Source organism: Misgurnus anguillicaudatus, chromosome 14 (genome assembly GCF_027580225.2).
Source record: "Misgurnus anguillicaudatus chromosome 14, ASM2758022v2, whole genome shotgun sequence".
Lineage (NCBI taxonomy): Eukaryota > Metazoa > Chordata > Actinopteri > Cypriniformes > Cobitidae > Misgurnus > Misgurnus anguillicaudatus.
The window spans coordinates 35,311,460-35,326,771 of NC_073350.2; the positions used below are offsets into that span (position 1 = coordinate 35,311,460).

Consider the following 15,312-nt stretch of genomic DNA (forward strand, 5'->3'; position numbering starts at 1 on the left):
AGTGTGTGTTTCTTGACTTGTTTATATGTGCAGTACAGTGCACACTGAGCTGTCTGTATGTAGGTTAGTTAGCAATTATATTTGTTTGTTGTTTCATTCAACTGACAATATTAAGTAAATAATACCATCTGTTTTGTGATGGCTATTGAAGTTTAATGCGTTAAATTTTTTCTGGAGCAGATCTGGAGGAAATTTTTGGGTTCAGTTTTTAAATTGCCCTGCCAGAATTTTCACTGGCATCACAAAAAAGTGAAAATTAAACAAACAAAATAATGAATATAGACCTATTGCATATTTCTTATTTTTGACCTGTAACCTTAATAAATAAGATTATGACAACAAAAATACAATTTCAAATATTGTTCATTAACCTTAAATAGCAATAAATCTTTGTGACAATGCGGCTCTGAAGACAATTTTATTTACATCCCCAACATACGCCCTTGTGTGCTACAGTAACACTAATAATAGTAATAATTATAATACTGAAATGATTAATTATACAGAATATAAATGTATACAGATGATCTTCAAAGAATATTCCTCTTCTTTCTAATGTCGCCTTCAGTTCCACATCAATATCGAGTATTAGATTAGTAAAGGCTGTGAATTTACAGGAGAAAAACTGCATTTATTAAACCATTGGACACATCTTTAAGCATTTCTCATAGAGCTCATTTGCACTATAGGTGTTGTATTACTCTGTTATCTCTGTGATTTATCTATCGGCAAGAAAAATATGCTGCTTTTCTTCTGATTTATTTATCTTCTGTACTGTTTTAATGTCTCTGACTGTGTTGATGTAACGTCGCTGAGCTTTAACTCGACTGTATGGTGAGAGTAAATTCAGTCTAATCTTTCTGACAGAAGAAAAGTCAATGTAAACTCATTTCATCATCTTGATCCAGCTGTTTTATATTTCAACAGTTCAGTTCTCTATTGGGCATCTGTAGTATCTCTCAACACACTTTTTCATTATTATGTGAGAAATGAATCAAAGACTTATTACACAAACATCATTTAGAAATGCTTGTGACTGTAGTTTACTTGCTATAAAAGACATCAAACCAAACACGGACAAGTCTCTTTTATTGTCTCTGTATTTATATTAAAGCTCATTGCATGTTTCTCTTTCTTCTGTTCTCAGTCTGGCTCTTCATCCCGATAAGATCCAGGTGGCCACAGGTCAGGTTGGGAAGGATCCATACATCTGTGTGTGGGACTCGTATACTCTGACAACCGTCTCTATACTGAGAGATGTTCACACTCATGGTGTGGCGTGTTTGGCCTTTGATGCTGATGGGCAGGTGAGAATTTATATTTATAAACTGATGACATATAGTTAAAACAGTTTAATGTGGTTTCTAGCTTGTCCCAGTTGATCTAGAATAGATAGTTCAGCTGGTTATCCTCATGTTGTTTAAGCTGTACGGGCAGGTTGAGCACCAAATTACTGCTGCCATTTGTTATGAATCCTTGAACAAATATTGATTCGTTTATTTCCAGCGAGAAAGAAAGTAAGCCTCATGGCAACAAAAGCATCATAGTCTTCTAACCCTTCACAATGAGTGTTATGTCATGTACTGCTGCTGCTTATTAAATCAGATATTCTTCTGTCTGGTTTTGTGCTTGTTCAGCGTTTGGCTTCCGTCGGCCTCGATGCCAAAAACACAGTTTGTGTTTGGGACTGGAAAAAAGGGCGTGTCTTAGCCAGCGCAACGGGACATTCTGATAGGGTAAGAACAGAACGGGCGGTGCAGGTAATTACACAAAAACTGCTGAGACGAGAGTTTTCACACGTTTTGGCAGAAAGATCAGAACAGCTAGAGAAATGGCTAGTTTGTGAATTTATGCATCTGTATGGTTAACATATATAGAAATATGTTTCCATAGCAACAGATGCTACACATCAATGACACGAATGAATAACTGCTAAGAGTATTATGAAGATGTTTTATGTTACTGCACAAAGAAGCTTTACATACATTTCAATGCATTCAACTTACAGACTGACTCATAGTGGCTGGGCTTTTAAATCTGATAAACAAACACACACACACACACACACATACGTTCAGTATTATGAGTATCAGGATCTATACAATGACAATAAAACATTCCCTGTGGTGCCATGTAAACCAACTTTCTCTCTCGCTCTCTCTCTCGCTTTCAGTCTCTCTCTCTCTTTCTCTCATGGACTGAAAACATCAATCAATCCATTTGAATATAAATGCATAAAGTTTCAAATAAATGAATTAAGTTCATGAATGATTCAATTTAAGAAAATTCTTATCTGGAAATTTAATAAACAGATTTGGTTCAGCTGTTTCTAGATTTTTCTACCCTGCCAGGTGCTATCATGTTTTTGTTTTTCTGTGGTTTCAGATCTTTGATATTTCCTGGGATCCGTTTATTCAACACAGACTGGTGAGCTGTGGAGTTAAGCACATTAAAGTAAGTTCATTACAGCACATGAAGATCCTGATCTCTTCATCAGTAGGGAAAATCCCATCATTTAGTGTTTCTGTTGTTGTTTTTATCTGTATTACACATTCAGTGTTTATCCATAAATATATAAGCATACTGAAAAACTGCAAAGTAGTCTCAGTATCTTTCTTCTTTCATCATAGTTCTGGACACTGTGTGGAAATGCGCTGACGCCCAAACGAGGGATTTTCGGAAAGACGGGGGACCTGCAAACGATTCTGTGTTTAGCGACGGCAAAGGATGAAGTGACATATTCTGGCGCTCTTAACGGAGACATTTATGTGTGGAAGGGACTGAACCTGACGAGAACGATACAGGCAGCGCACGGAGTGAGTTAAACACATCACATCATCTAACACAAGGTCACTTTTTCACGTCACTGACATATCATAAACACACATCAGATATACACACGTCACATTATACGCATGTTCAGGACAATGTATTACTGTAAGAATATAATAATTTAATTGTTGTGTATTCATAAAAACATGAAAAACATTCAATTCAGATTAATTTCTGATGAACTTTTCACAATTTTGCACATCAGCTTAACAGTAAATACAGATATTAGTATATGTCATTGATGTTCATTGATAATTCTTCATCCTGATATGTGATTGGCTGTTACATTTAACAGATGGATTAAATGAAGCGTTTAACATCTGAAACCCACTGTGACCCTGCATACGACCACATGTTAAACATCATTCAGTACTGTTGTATAAACCTGCTGTAATCTGATTGTAGGCTGGGATCTTCAGCATGCACTCGTGTGAAGAAGGGTTCGCCACCGGTGGCCGTGATGGATGTGTTCGATTGTGGGACATAGACTTCAAACCTATCACAAAGATCGACCTCAGAGAGGTGGAGCAGGGCTATAAAGGTAAGATACTGAAATATTCGTTGTTATGTAGAATCGTGGATTAAAAATCTATGATTTAAAAATATATATATATTTATTTATTTATTCTCTTTGACCATTTTTCCACAGGTAAATTACAGTTAGTGATTCAATGATATGTTAACTGCAGACCAGTCTTTAAAATCTGACTTCATATGGTTGTGATGAAAACTATATGAGAGAATCTATCACCATGGCAACATCGTCTCCTTTTACATCACCAGAGTGACAATGTTTTAGTCAGATGTAAATCTCACAGAAGTGTTGCTGTGTTTCACAGCAGATGATACAGTTACAGTAATATCTCAACTGTTTCAGATTAAATGTGGGAGAAATTGCGAAAATTGACAGAAATCTCTCATCTTTCTTAGATGTTTCTCCTCTGTAGTAAAGTCAGATATTTCAATATGAACTCAAATAGTCTCTTCAAAGTCTTTTGAAACCAAATTACAGTATGACATTCATATTATTTTATTTATATACTCTTTGGGTATAAAGTCTGTGTAAAGTCTGATATTAAATGTGTTCTGCAGCCACATTTGAATGATAAAAAATGCCTAGTACATAAAATAAGTGATTAAAATCTTGTAAAAACAGGCAGGATTTACTGCTCTCATACGCTGGGGGCGTGTCCGCTGTCATGCTGAAACCACGCCCACTTACAGAAATGCTGCCATCTCTCTCAAATTTCAAATACAGCTACAACCTGAATGGATGCTCATGATTGTGTTAGGGGCGGGGCCATGCACGGTGGCTCCAGTGTGTCATTGAGCCTCCATTTAAGCCCCGCCCAAATAATCCTGAACACAGAAATGGGGAAACACTGTTTAGTGGTGTAACTCCATAATTCAGTATACATACTTCACAGTCCTTGTAATGTGTGCAGAAACAATTCTCTGAAATGACTTTACACAGATACACAAAGGAATAGCAATTATAAAACATCTAAGAGAAAAAAAACTCTTCTGAGCTATAAAAGATGCAGCGCTGAGATGTTCCTCTGGGTTTCAGTGATGTCTGCAATGAGAAGTTATTTGATGCTTGATTTGTATGTTGGAGATGTTTCTCCTTTTAGGAGTTGTGTCTGGTCCACATGTATTTAATCAAGCAGGAGACAAATCTTTACACATGTTCCTAAGACCCAAAATTGTATTCAAGCACAATATTTTATTTTGATGCAAATTTATACAACCCCTGTCTCTCTCTCTCTCTCTTTCAGGGCTGTCGATTCGCAGCGTGTGTTGGAGAGCCGACCGGATCCTGGCAGGAACTCAGGACAGTGAGATCTTTGAGGTGATGGTGAGAGACAGAGACAAGCCGCTGTTGATCATGCAGGGTCACTCGGAGGGGGAACTGTGGGCCCTCGATCTGCATCCCAAACAACCGCTGGCGGTCACCGGCAGCGATGATCGATCCGTTCGGTGAGTCAATACACCACACCGGTCACACGCTGCTATTTGTAAATGCAGCTAGACAGCTGGAAACAAGATCGTTGCTTCATGAATTACATTTGCTAATTTTACTTGACTCAGTTTACATCACGCCTCTGATCTTACTGTGTGCATTTATCAGTGTTTTTTTATAGTATAATAACGGTGTTAGAGGACTGGAGTAAATCATTCACTGTTTGTGGACTATAAATCATTGTTTTCTTCATCAGACTCTGGAGTTTATCTGAACACACGCTGATCGCTCGCTGTAACATGGAAGAAGCCGTACGCAGCGTTTCCTTCAACAATGACGGTTCTCAGCTCGCTCTCGGGATGAAGGACGGTTCTTTCACTGTTCTGCGTGTCAGGTAAACACATTCAACTCGGTTAAAATTTTCACTAACTACTCATTCACACTGCATGTGCACAAACGGAGAGCTGGTTTTGTTTTATAGAGACATGACGGAGGTGGTTCACATCAAGGACAGAAAGGAGGTGATTCATGAGCTGAAGTTTTCACCCGACGGCTCGTATCTGGCCGTAGGCTCCAATGATGGGTTTGTGGATATCTACGCCGTAGCCCAGCGCTATAAGAAGGTTGGAGAATGCAGCAAGTCCACCTGCTTCATAACTCATCTGGACTGGTCTGTAGACAGTCGATTCCTGCAGACCAATGATGGAGCTGGTGAACGAATCTTCTACAGGATGCCAAGTAAGACTGTTAAGTTAATGTAAAGTTAATAACCATTAAAGCTGTGATGACGAGCACTAGTAAATGTATCCCATCACGGCTCTAAATGACTAAAACTCTCCTCTGTTATTTCAGCCGGGAAATTCCTGCCAAAGGAGGAAGCCAAAGGAATTCACTGGATGACGTGGACGTGCGTTCTCGGACCGGAGGTGAACGGAATCTGGCCCAAATATTCCAACGTTAATGACATTAATTCTGTGGATGCCAACTACAGCAGCGCAGTGCTGGTGACGGGCGATGATTTCGGTCTTGTCAAACTTTTGAGATTCCCGTGTCTTAAAAAAGGTCAGAGTTTAATCATCATCATCATCATCATCAGCCAAATATACATGCTGAGATATTACTCTACAGAGATGTGTGCTCACCGATATCCACTAACAAACAAATATCATCACTTTAGCTGCCAAATTTAAGAAATACATCGGGCATTCTGCCCACGTGACCAATGTGCGGTGGTCACATGACCTGCAGTGGGTTCTGAGCACGGGCGGAGCGGATCACTCTGTGTTTCAGTGGAGGTTTCTACCTGAAGGAGTCATGAACGGAGTTTTGGAGCCGCTGCTGCAAGGTGATAAAGCATTGAGTTAAGAGTACAAAAGTTCAATGGGTTTAAACCCACAAAACTGATTTTATTTCATTTGCCAAATGCATCGTTCTTTCCCAAGTCCTGGATTTGATCTGGATTTAATTAAATTACAGTGGAGGCACTTGGCTTGAGTTGTTAATGTACGCATGGTAACTTCCATAGACTGTAAAATATATAGACACAGTGTCCGTGATGTCACCCATAAGTTTGTAAAGAGCTTTTTTGAACCCAATAGTGGGCAGAGCCTGCCATCGCCATCTTGGCCGTGCGTCACTGTGCATCACTCGCGGATAACCGAAAATGGGTAAAGAGGCGGGATGTGGGTGAAGCTGAGGTGGCTGGTTGCTGAAACCACGCCCATCTAGCTCGACAGTAGTGACAGTAGTGGCAGTTCACCTGTCACTCAAGTGGCCACGCCCTTAATTATGCAGAACTTTAAGGCTTAATATAATTTAAACGGATGAGTTACAAAATGAGTTTGGCAAAAACAGCTATACAGACCAAAATCACTTTTTGTACCAGTCTGTAAACATTTATTTCTACTGTAAAGTTGGGTATTTTAACATGGTGGTCTATGGGAATTGACTCCCTACTGGAGCCTCTAGTGGCCTGTTGATTAATTACAGTTGAGTCACTTAAACTTCATTAGAGAGATCAGAAGGTTGTCACTCAGTTATTTCACAGCCTCTCTAATCACTTTACTTTCTATACTGTAATGCATTATGTTGTAATGTTATGTTAATATATGCATTTGAATCAAATTAAAGAGGACATGTTTTCTGTTCACAGATGGATACGCTGACTCTAACAGCGGTGAATCTGACTCTGATCTCTCAGATGTTCCTGAGCTGGATTCAGACATTGAGCAAGAAGCCCAGATGAACTATGAACGCCAGGCAAGAGACCCCAACAGATGAGCCCATGTTTTATTTCCATGTCTCTGTGGACGCTGGTGTCACACACATCACTGCATTCATCTCATTATTTTCACAGCTGATTGACCGGCTGGTTTTCTGCTTTCCTTTATTCGTTCCCCGTGTTTTAACCCTTTAATTCTTCTCTCAGGTGTATAAAGAAGATCTTCCTCAACTGAAGAAGAAGCTGGCCGGATCTCTGAAGAGGCAGAGAGCTCCAGATGAGGGTCTTCGCTTGCAGTTTGTCCATGGGTAAAATTAATAAAAAGAAATCAAAGAGTCAATAAAACAATTGATTTACAAATGATAATAAAAGAAAAATATTGGAAATATTGTGAGTTTTTCTGTGCCTGTGCAGGATTTACCACCTTATTGTAAAGTAAATAAATCCATTTTCAGTTTGTTCATTCAAGTAAAGCTATTTGTTTTATTATTAACACATGTGATCATTGATTCTTGAATTGATTTGTCATTGATTATAGATTTGACTAAAGATGATGTGTGTGTGTGTGTGTTTTGTCTCAGTTACAGAGGTTGTGACTGCAGGAATAATCTCTTCTACACACAGACGGGTGAGGTGGTTTATCATGTGGCCGCAGTGGCCGTCGTCTATAACAGACAGCAGCACACACAGAGGTTTTATCTGGGCCACGATGATGATATCCTCAGTCTGACTGTACATCCACTTAAGGACTATGTGGCCACTGGACAGGTGACTGAAACAATTCAATTTTATTTATATAGCGCTTTTCACAAGTGTTAATTGTTTCAAAGCAGCTTTACATTAATAGATGAAGGAAAAGCATAGAAAAGCGAGTGTAGTAATAATGTAACCTATACAGTAAAGTAGTAAGTTAAGCCACTGATGGTGGGCTCTCCCGGGGATGGAAAAAAACCCTCCTGGCTAGTCCAGGGGGAAAACTCCTAGGAGTATAAAAACCCCTGAGAGAGATACAGATGTATTTATATATATATAAATACTATCGGGGTATGTGAACGGGTAAGCGGATTAAACTGGTTCCGCCGGTGGTCGTTGGTCAGGCATTGGCTGGGCATCACATTGAAGCAGGGTCAGTAGATCAGTGGTGTGATGACCTTCAACACATCACTCATGAAACACATTACCAGCTTGACTATGTTGGTTATTGCTGGTTTGGTGCTGACCGAAATGGTGGATAAGAATCAAAGTCATGCTTTTGCAGAAAAAACGACATCATTGTTTTTCTTGAGAAGCTGGTTGACTAAGGTAGTTTTAGCTAGTAACTGTGGGTTTACACCAGATGCGAGTTCAACGATTTGTTTGCGCAAGTAGATTACATACAAAGTTAATGCAAAGATGTGATCAGACGCGTCCTTGCGTGGGGCGATGCGAATGACGTGAAAATACACGCTATTCGCCTCAAACGCGTCTTCGCCCAAGTTTAAAATATTCAACTCGAGCGAAAAATTCGCATGACACGAAGTTAAATCCCGCGAGTAATCTTGAGCCAGCAACGCAATGCGATTACACGCTTCGCGTTTGATGTAAACCCACAGTAAAAAATCTGACTGGATCACCAGCACACCAGTATCTCATACTGGGAACAAGTATACACAACACATTTATATACTAGACAACAGGAACGTTTCATTTATTTTATCTTGACCTGCTTAAGGTAGTTACATTTCATGGTTATTTTTTGCCAGCGTTGCTCTCTGAAATGAAAATTCTGTCATCATTTTCTCACCCTCATGTTGATCAAAAACTCCTCTATTGGTAGAGATTTGCATTATCAACACAAAGGTCACACGTCACATGATCACAGACGTAAATGTGTACCACCAGCATGTCGTGGATTTGTTGAATTGATGCGTGTCTGTTTGTTTCAGGTGGGTCGAGATCCTGCTATCCACGTGTGGGACATTCAGACACTCAGATGTTTGTCTCTTCTGAAGGGTCAACATCAGAGAGGTGTATGTGCGCTGGAGTTCACAGGTCAACATTCATTCTGTCTTCACCTGAAATCACTACTACATTTATTATTCTATTGAAACAATTCCTGTTATTTTAAAGGAAGCAACTGAATGCATTGATCATTTTTAATATTGAATGGTAATATGACAGTATATGTGTGTGTGTGTGATGTAGGAGATGGTAAGAGTCTAGTGTCTGTGGGAATAGATGAAGATCACTCTATAGTCATCTGGGACTGGAAGAAAGGTGAAAAACTGGCCAAATCAAGGTACAGCAAACCTGCTCAACATTGTGTTTGTATCATGAAGTAAACACATGAAGACGTTTGTTTGTGTATTTGCTATAGAGGACACCGGGAGAAGATCTTTGTGGTGAAAGCAAACCCGTTTCGCATGGACAAACTACTCACAGTGGGCATAAAACACATCAAGTTCTGGTTACACACAGGTAAACATCTTTTACTCATGTGTACCAGGAGAGGAGGACTTACAGGTGTAAAGGGGTTTCACTGTAAACAATACTTACAGTATGTTGTATATGAACGTAAGAATCGGTTCAGATGATGAGCAGTACTAGTTAAGCCAAGACTGGTTTATAAATAAACACTTCTTTACGCAGGAGGAGGATTAACATTCAAGAGGGGCATTTTTGGAAATCTTGGCAAACAGGAGACGATGATGTCCGCCTGTTATGGACGTTCAGAAGATCTGGTGTTCTCTGGAGCCACTAATGGTGACGTCTACATCTGGAAAGACACGACGCTCGTGAAGACCATCAAAGCTCACGATGGGCCGGTGTTTGCTATGTGCTCTTTGGATAAGGTCTCATTGATCTACATAAAAATATCTTTATTTTGAGCCTCTCTCTGGATTTATTAGCTGTTAATTTTGTGTTTTAAACCACAGGGTTTTGTGACCGGCGGTAAAGACGGAGTTGTTGAATTGTGGGATGACATGTTTGAGAGATGTTTGAAGACCTATGCCATCAAGAGAGCATCTCTCTCCCCATCATCTAAAGGTACAAGACACATGCTGTACATTTATTCACAAAGAATTCATGGACTTTTTCTGCTGTTTCATTTGCCAAAATTACAAGTCGGTTAAATCTATTTTGGTAATACTTTTCTCAAGGGCCTCATTAGGTTTTTAAAATCAAGTGAAGTGCTGCATACTGTGTACATGACGAATGAAGACATTCAATTACTGTGGTCAGGGGCATCATGCACAAAGTTTTGTTTAAGGGGGGCACGGGGTGCACACTTCATACTGTAATTATTAACATCCATTAATAGAATACATTAAAACATTTTATAGGCCATATTAACATGGACTACACTGCCAAAAAGGTTACAAGCTTTTAGGAGTTAAATTTATTGCTATTTTACACATGAATGAAAAACTGAGTGAAAAAAGTACTTTAGTTTTTTTTTTAAAGTTGCCAGCGCCAGCATTTTTTATGATTTTCACAAAAGTTTAATGCCTTGCAGAAAATGTTCTTTAATTATATAAACATACAATATATCAAATGAAAGAACAGACCCTCTGCTTTCAAACAAACAAAAACAGTTTTATCCTACCTTCATTCATTTGTTCTCTTTTTATCACCTCATATGGGTAGGTTTCTTTGAAAATACCACATTTTAAGCAAAAAGCTGAGATGTTAGAGATCAGATTCAGAGCAATGATCAAAACATACACAGAACTGTTTGACCTGAAGGGATGATTCAGCGTTTTATAAGTTGAGTAAGAGCGCCACCTGGTGGATAATAGCAGAAGTACTGATTGCCAGAAAAACTTGTCATTGGCGGCTAAGCATTTTCTTTTAATTGACGAGTTAATCCGTCAATGGCGGGGAAAAAGTTAAGATTGACAAGTCATTTAAAAGTTACATTGATGCGATCATCACTCATGTCCGTGATCAGCTATAATGATACATTTAGCAAAAACAGCGAATTAAAAAAAAACCTTAAGAAATTGTAATGAAAATACTGTAATTTTTTGATTATGTTGCCTATAAAACAAAGTAAAAGATGAAAAGATGCTTCATTGATTATAAGGTTGTATGCTAAATCCACTAGACATGACGCCTCTGACTGTGGTATTTACAAATTTTTATTATAGCAAAAGTATAGTAAGCATGTTTTGGTAGATTCATTACCACATTTTTATTATGAATACCATGGTTTAAATGCATTTCTTGTTACTATGATTTTACTAGAAATAATAAAAAACTGTTTACTGTAGAGAAATCAGGGTTCAGGGCTCCAAACTACCCCCAAATGGGGGCATTTTGCCACCAAAATTTGAGAGTGTGCCACTGAATTTTACATCCAGTTGCACATGTGCGACCAGTACATTTGACCTTTTTTGTGATGTGAAACTGAATTTGAAAACAGCACATTGTACTTTCTGTATCTATCATTAAAGTATTTATTAGTAATACAGTGTAAATGAGCAGAAATGTAAATATTTGGATAGCATGTTAATTAACAGTTTGTGCCCCTAAATTTTCTGGTTGCGCCCCTAAAATTTTCAGTTGGGGGCCACTGTGCTCCTAGTGAAAAAAGTTAGTCTGGAGCCCTGGGGTTAAGGGTAAATCGTACTTTCCGGACTATAAGCTGCACCGGAGTAAGCGCACCATTCAAAAATGTATCATTTAGACGAAATAATAATAAAATATAAGTCACAGTGGACTATACGTTGCGTTTATTTAGGAAATTATTTCACAAAATCCAAGCCGAAGAACAGACATTTAATCTGGAAAGGCAAGTTATTCAACTAAACAATAGCAGACAGAACAGCAGGCTGAATAGATGTCTGTAAGTTAAAGTAATATTATCAGTTATTTAAACCATAAACCATAACATACAGAACTTACCTGGAAGGTTTAATAGGTTAATATAACTGAACAAGCCAACTAGCGTGCATACTCGTCATTCCACATTACTGAATCTATTGCATTACATATATACAGAAGCAGCATATAGCGGACTCTCGCGGCTGTAGACGGTAATGATGTCTTTTGCCTCATAAAGGTCGAAATTTATTCATACTGACTTACAAGGCGCACCTGACTGTAAGACGCAGCACCAGCCAAGTAATGAAAAAAACACACTTATAGACCGAAAAATATGGTAAGTGCATTGCTAGAAAATGATTACTTCATATCATCATGAAAACAAGGAAACTGGGTTGTAGTTTTTAAAAGCAGCAGTGAAATCAGACAAACCGTTCATGTCCTTTTTTGCTGAGGTCACTGAGGCGGGACAGGTCAGACTGAGGATATAATCATCATGTGTTTTCAGGACTGCTTCTAGAAGATAACCCCTCTATAAGAGCCATTACTCTCGGTCATGGACACATCCTGGTGGGCACCAAGAATGGAGAGATCTTAGAAATCGATAAGAGCGGACCCATGACTTTACTGGTACAGGTGTGTGTTATAGTCAAATACATCAATGTCTAGTTTGAGTTTGAAGATAGACCATAACTATTAGACAAGTCCTCCACAGTAACCATACACACACACACACACACACACACTAAAGTAAAATGGTATGATATTAGACAAATGCAAAAGAGAAGCGTCTCTCTGGACCTCAGTATATGTGCTCTTCATGTTGAATGTTGAGACTGTATGGATTGTGTGTTTTAGGGTCATATGGAGGGTGAGGTTTGGGGTCTCGCTGCTCATCCACTTCTGCCCATATGTGCCACTGTCAGTGATGACAAGACATTACGCATTTGGGAGCTCTCGGCCAATCACCGCATGGTAGCTGTGCGCAAGCTTAAAAAAGGTGAGCTGTTACATTACTGACAAATATACAGACATGACTACAACGTTTTCAGAAGTAGTGGTAAATGTTATGCGTGTGTGTGTGTGTGTGTGTGTGTGTGTGTGTGTGTGTGTGTGTGTAGGTGGTAGGTGCTGTGCGTTCTCACCCGATGGCAAAGCCTTAGCAGTGGGTCTGAATGACGGCAGCTTTCTAGTGGTGAACGCTGACACGCTGGAGGACATGGTGACCTTTCACCACAGGAAGGAGATCATCTCTGACATCAGATTCTCTCAAGGTTAGCACCAAACATTTCAGACCTTTAAACCAGCATACGCATGAGATTTACACTTTAAAGTTTGTTTTATTTAAACATTTCTTCTCTCCAATCAGTAAAGAATAGATTCTGTGCTTTACTGAGAACCGTACATGACAAAAGCATTCCAGTCATGTATGTGTGATAGAGATGTGTATGTCATAATAATCTCTGATATATCTGTTGTTTGTTTCTGTTCTACAGATGCTGGGAAATATCTGGCCGTGGCATCTCACGATTCATTTGTGGACATATATAACGTTTTGACCAGTAAGAGGGTGGGAATCTGTAAGGGGGCGTCCAGCTGCGTCACGCATGTTGACTGGGACGTCCGTGGTAATTCTCAGATACATGACGCACACAAACACACTCATTTAAACTCCTCAGGATTGGATTGAGATTTTGTTGTGTTTGTAATGCAGGAAAGCTGCTTCAAGTCAACACCGGTGCCAAAGAGCAGCAGTTTTTTGAAGCTCCACGTGGAAGAAGACAAACGATCAGCACATCAGAGGTAAAGAACATGAACGGATCCCTGTGTCCGCCGTCTCTTCGGTCTGGATCTGTGTGTGTTTATCTGTGTTTGTGTGGTGTTGTTGTACAGTTTGAGAAGATGGAGTGGGCCACGTGGACGTCTGTGCTGGGATCCACATGTGAGGGCATCTGGCCGACTCTTAGCTTTGTAAACGCTGCTTCACTTACCAAAGACAGAAAACTTCTGGCCACTGGAGATGACTTTGGTTTTGTCAAACTCTTCAGCTTCCCCTGCAAGGTCTGATAACTCTTGAATATCCTCAAAATAACTCGGTTTAAATAACTAACGTCAAACTTCTACACACTTCTGAAACTAATGACAACAGACAAGAAGATGCTTGTGGATGTCATTTCAAGTTTAAATGAGAAACTTTGCACATTTACTGACAGTAAAACATGATGAAGTCTTTAAATTCTGCTGTTTTACTTCAATAAAGGGTCAATTTGCCAAGTTTAAAAAGTACGTGGCTCACAGTGCCAATGTGACAAATGTGCGATGGTCCAATGACGATGCAATGCTGCTGTCAGTGGGCGGAGCTGACACGGCACTCATGATCTGGGCGAGAGAGGGGATTGGTCCACGAGAAAGCAAAGCTGTAGACAGTGAGGAGTCAGATGATGATGCGGAGGAAGATGGAGGTAAAGTATTTTTGGTGCGAGTCTCTTAGTGAGGTTAGATTTAACTAACCAGCTACATTAAGATTTGATATTGATCTAGAAGACTCAGTAAATCTCTTGTGCGTGTGTGTGTGTGCGTGTGCTTGTGTGTTTAGGGTACGACAGTGATGTGGCGCGAGAGAAGAACATGGACTATACTACTAAGATCTACGCGGTCAGTATAAGACAGATGATGGGTGTGAAGCCACACCAACAACAGAAGGAGGTTCAGGTGGATGAAAGGTAATAAATCAAACACAACAGCTTAATATTATCTCTCATAGATTTCTCATTCAGACAGTCGCACTGCATTCCGGGATTGCCATGTCTGTCTCAGATACATATGAAGTTCCATTAGCGTCTCTTCTGTAAAAAATATGACTTTAAAAGTTATAATTATGATTTAGCAGAGCACGATTTATTTTCTTATGTGGCTTCCATACTTCTGAGCACTTTTCAAAATTATTTCGTCTGGATCATTTTGTATATTTAGACATGATGGTTTGTGTTGTGTAGACCTCCGGTGAGTCGAGCCGCACCGTTACCTGAAAAACTAGTGAAGAACAACATTACAAAGAAGAAGAAGATCGTGGAGGTCAGCGGGGTTATGAACTTATGAATATACAAGCTGATCTCAATTCTTCTGAAAATATGAGAGATGTGTGTATGTGTGTCTACAGGAACTGTCTCTGGATCATGTTTTCGGTTATAGAGGCTTTGATTGTCGAAACAACCTTCACTACCTCAATGATGGAGCAGACATCATCTTCCATACAGCTGCGGCAGCTATCATTCAGAACCTCTCAGCTGGTAAAGTCTTCACTAAATCCTCTTCTTTTATTTGAATGTACACTGCTTATTGAAATAAAAAACGACCAATCATGTTTTGCTTTTCTGACATCATGTTTAGAGGCGTGTAAATCAGATATGAGGTGTTTTCAGTCTACTGCTGACCTCTACAGGCCTCGTGTGAAACTGCACCTCAGCTGAGACATCATGAGAGAGATGAG

At 39.4% G+C, this 15,312-nt stretch overlaps 1 protein-coding gene across 3 annotated transcripts in view; it reads left to right on the top strand.

Annotated features, from left to right (window-relative positions):
* The window catches only part of eml6 (EMAP like 6), a 34,520-nt gene that overhangs the window by 10,393 nt on the left and 8,815 nt on the right, over positions 1-15,312 (top strand). For all 3 annotated transcript variants that reach the window (XM_055183442.2, XM_055183440.2, XM_055183441.2), the window contains exons 3-30: positions 1,148-1,307; positions 1,638-1,736; positions 2,386-2,454; positions 2,631-2,816; positions 3,238-3,373; positions 4,611-4,812; positions 5,052-5,189; positions 5,277-5,533; positions 5,648-5,857; positions 5,973-6,140; positions 6,948-7,054; positions 7,224-7,324; positions 7,598-7,784; positions 8,942-9,047; positions 9,201-9,294; positions 9,373-9,473; positions 9,645-9,847; positions 9,932-10,043; positions 12,331-12,458; positions 12,681-12,822; positions 12,944-13,096; positions 13,319-13,450; positions 13,537-13,625; positions 13,716-13,883; positions 14,083-14,284; positions 14,419-14,545; positions 14,819-14,897; positions 14,983-15,112. In XM_055183442.2, the coding sequence (XP_055039417.1) occupies positions 1,148-1,307; positions 1,638-1,736; positions 2,386-2,454; positions 2,631-2,816; positions 3,238-3,373; positions 4,611-4,812; positions 5,052-5,189; positions 5,277-5,533; positions 5,648-5,857; positions 5,973-6,140; positions 6,948-7,054; positions 7,224-7,324; positions 7,598-7,784; positions 8,942-9,047; positions 9,201-9,294; positions 9,373-9,473; positions 9,645-9,847; positions 9,932-10,043; positions 12,331-12,458; positions 12,681-12,822; positions 12,944-13,096; positions 13,319-13,450; positions 13,537-13,625; positions 13,716-13,883; positions 14,083-14,284; positions 14,419-14,545; positions 14,819-14,897; positions 14,983-15,112 (3,986 nt within the window). The remainder of the gene's footprint in view (positions 1-1,147; positions 1,308-1,637; positions 1,737-2,385; positions 2,455-2,630; positions 2,817-3,237; positions 3,374-4,610; positions 4,813-5,051; positions 5,190-5,276; positions 5,534-5,647; positions 5,858-5,972; positions 6,141-6,947; positions 7,055-7,223; positions 7,325-7,597; positions 7,785-8,941; positions 9,048-9,200; positions 9,295-9,372; positions 9,474-9,644; positions 9,848-9,931; positions 10,044-12,330; positions 12,459-12,680; positions 12,823-12,943; positions 13,097-13,318; positions 13,451-13,536; positions 13,626-13,715; positions 13,884-14,082; positions 14,285-14,418; positions 14,546-14,818; positions 14,898-14,982; positions 15,113-15,312) is intronic.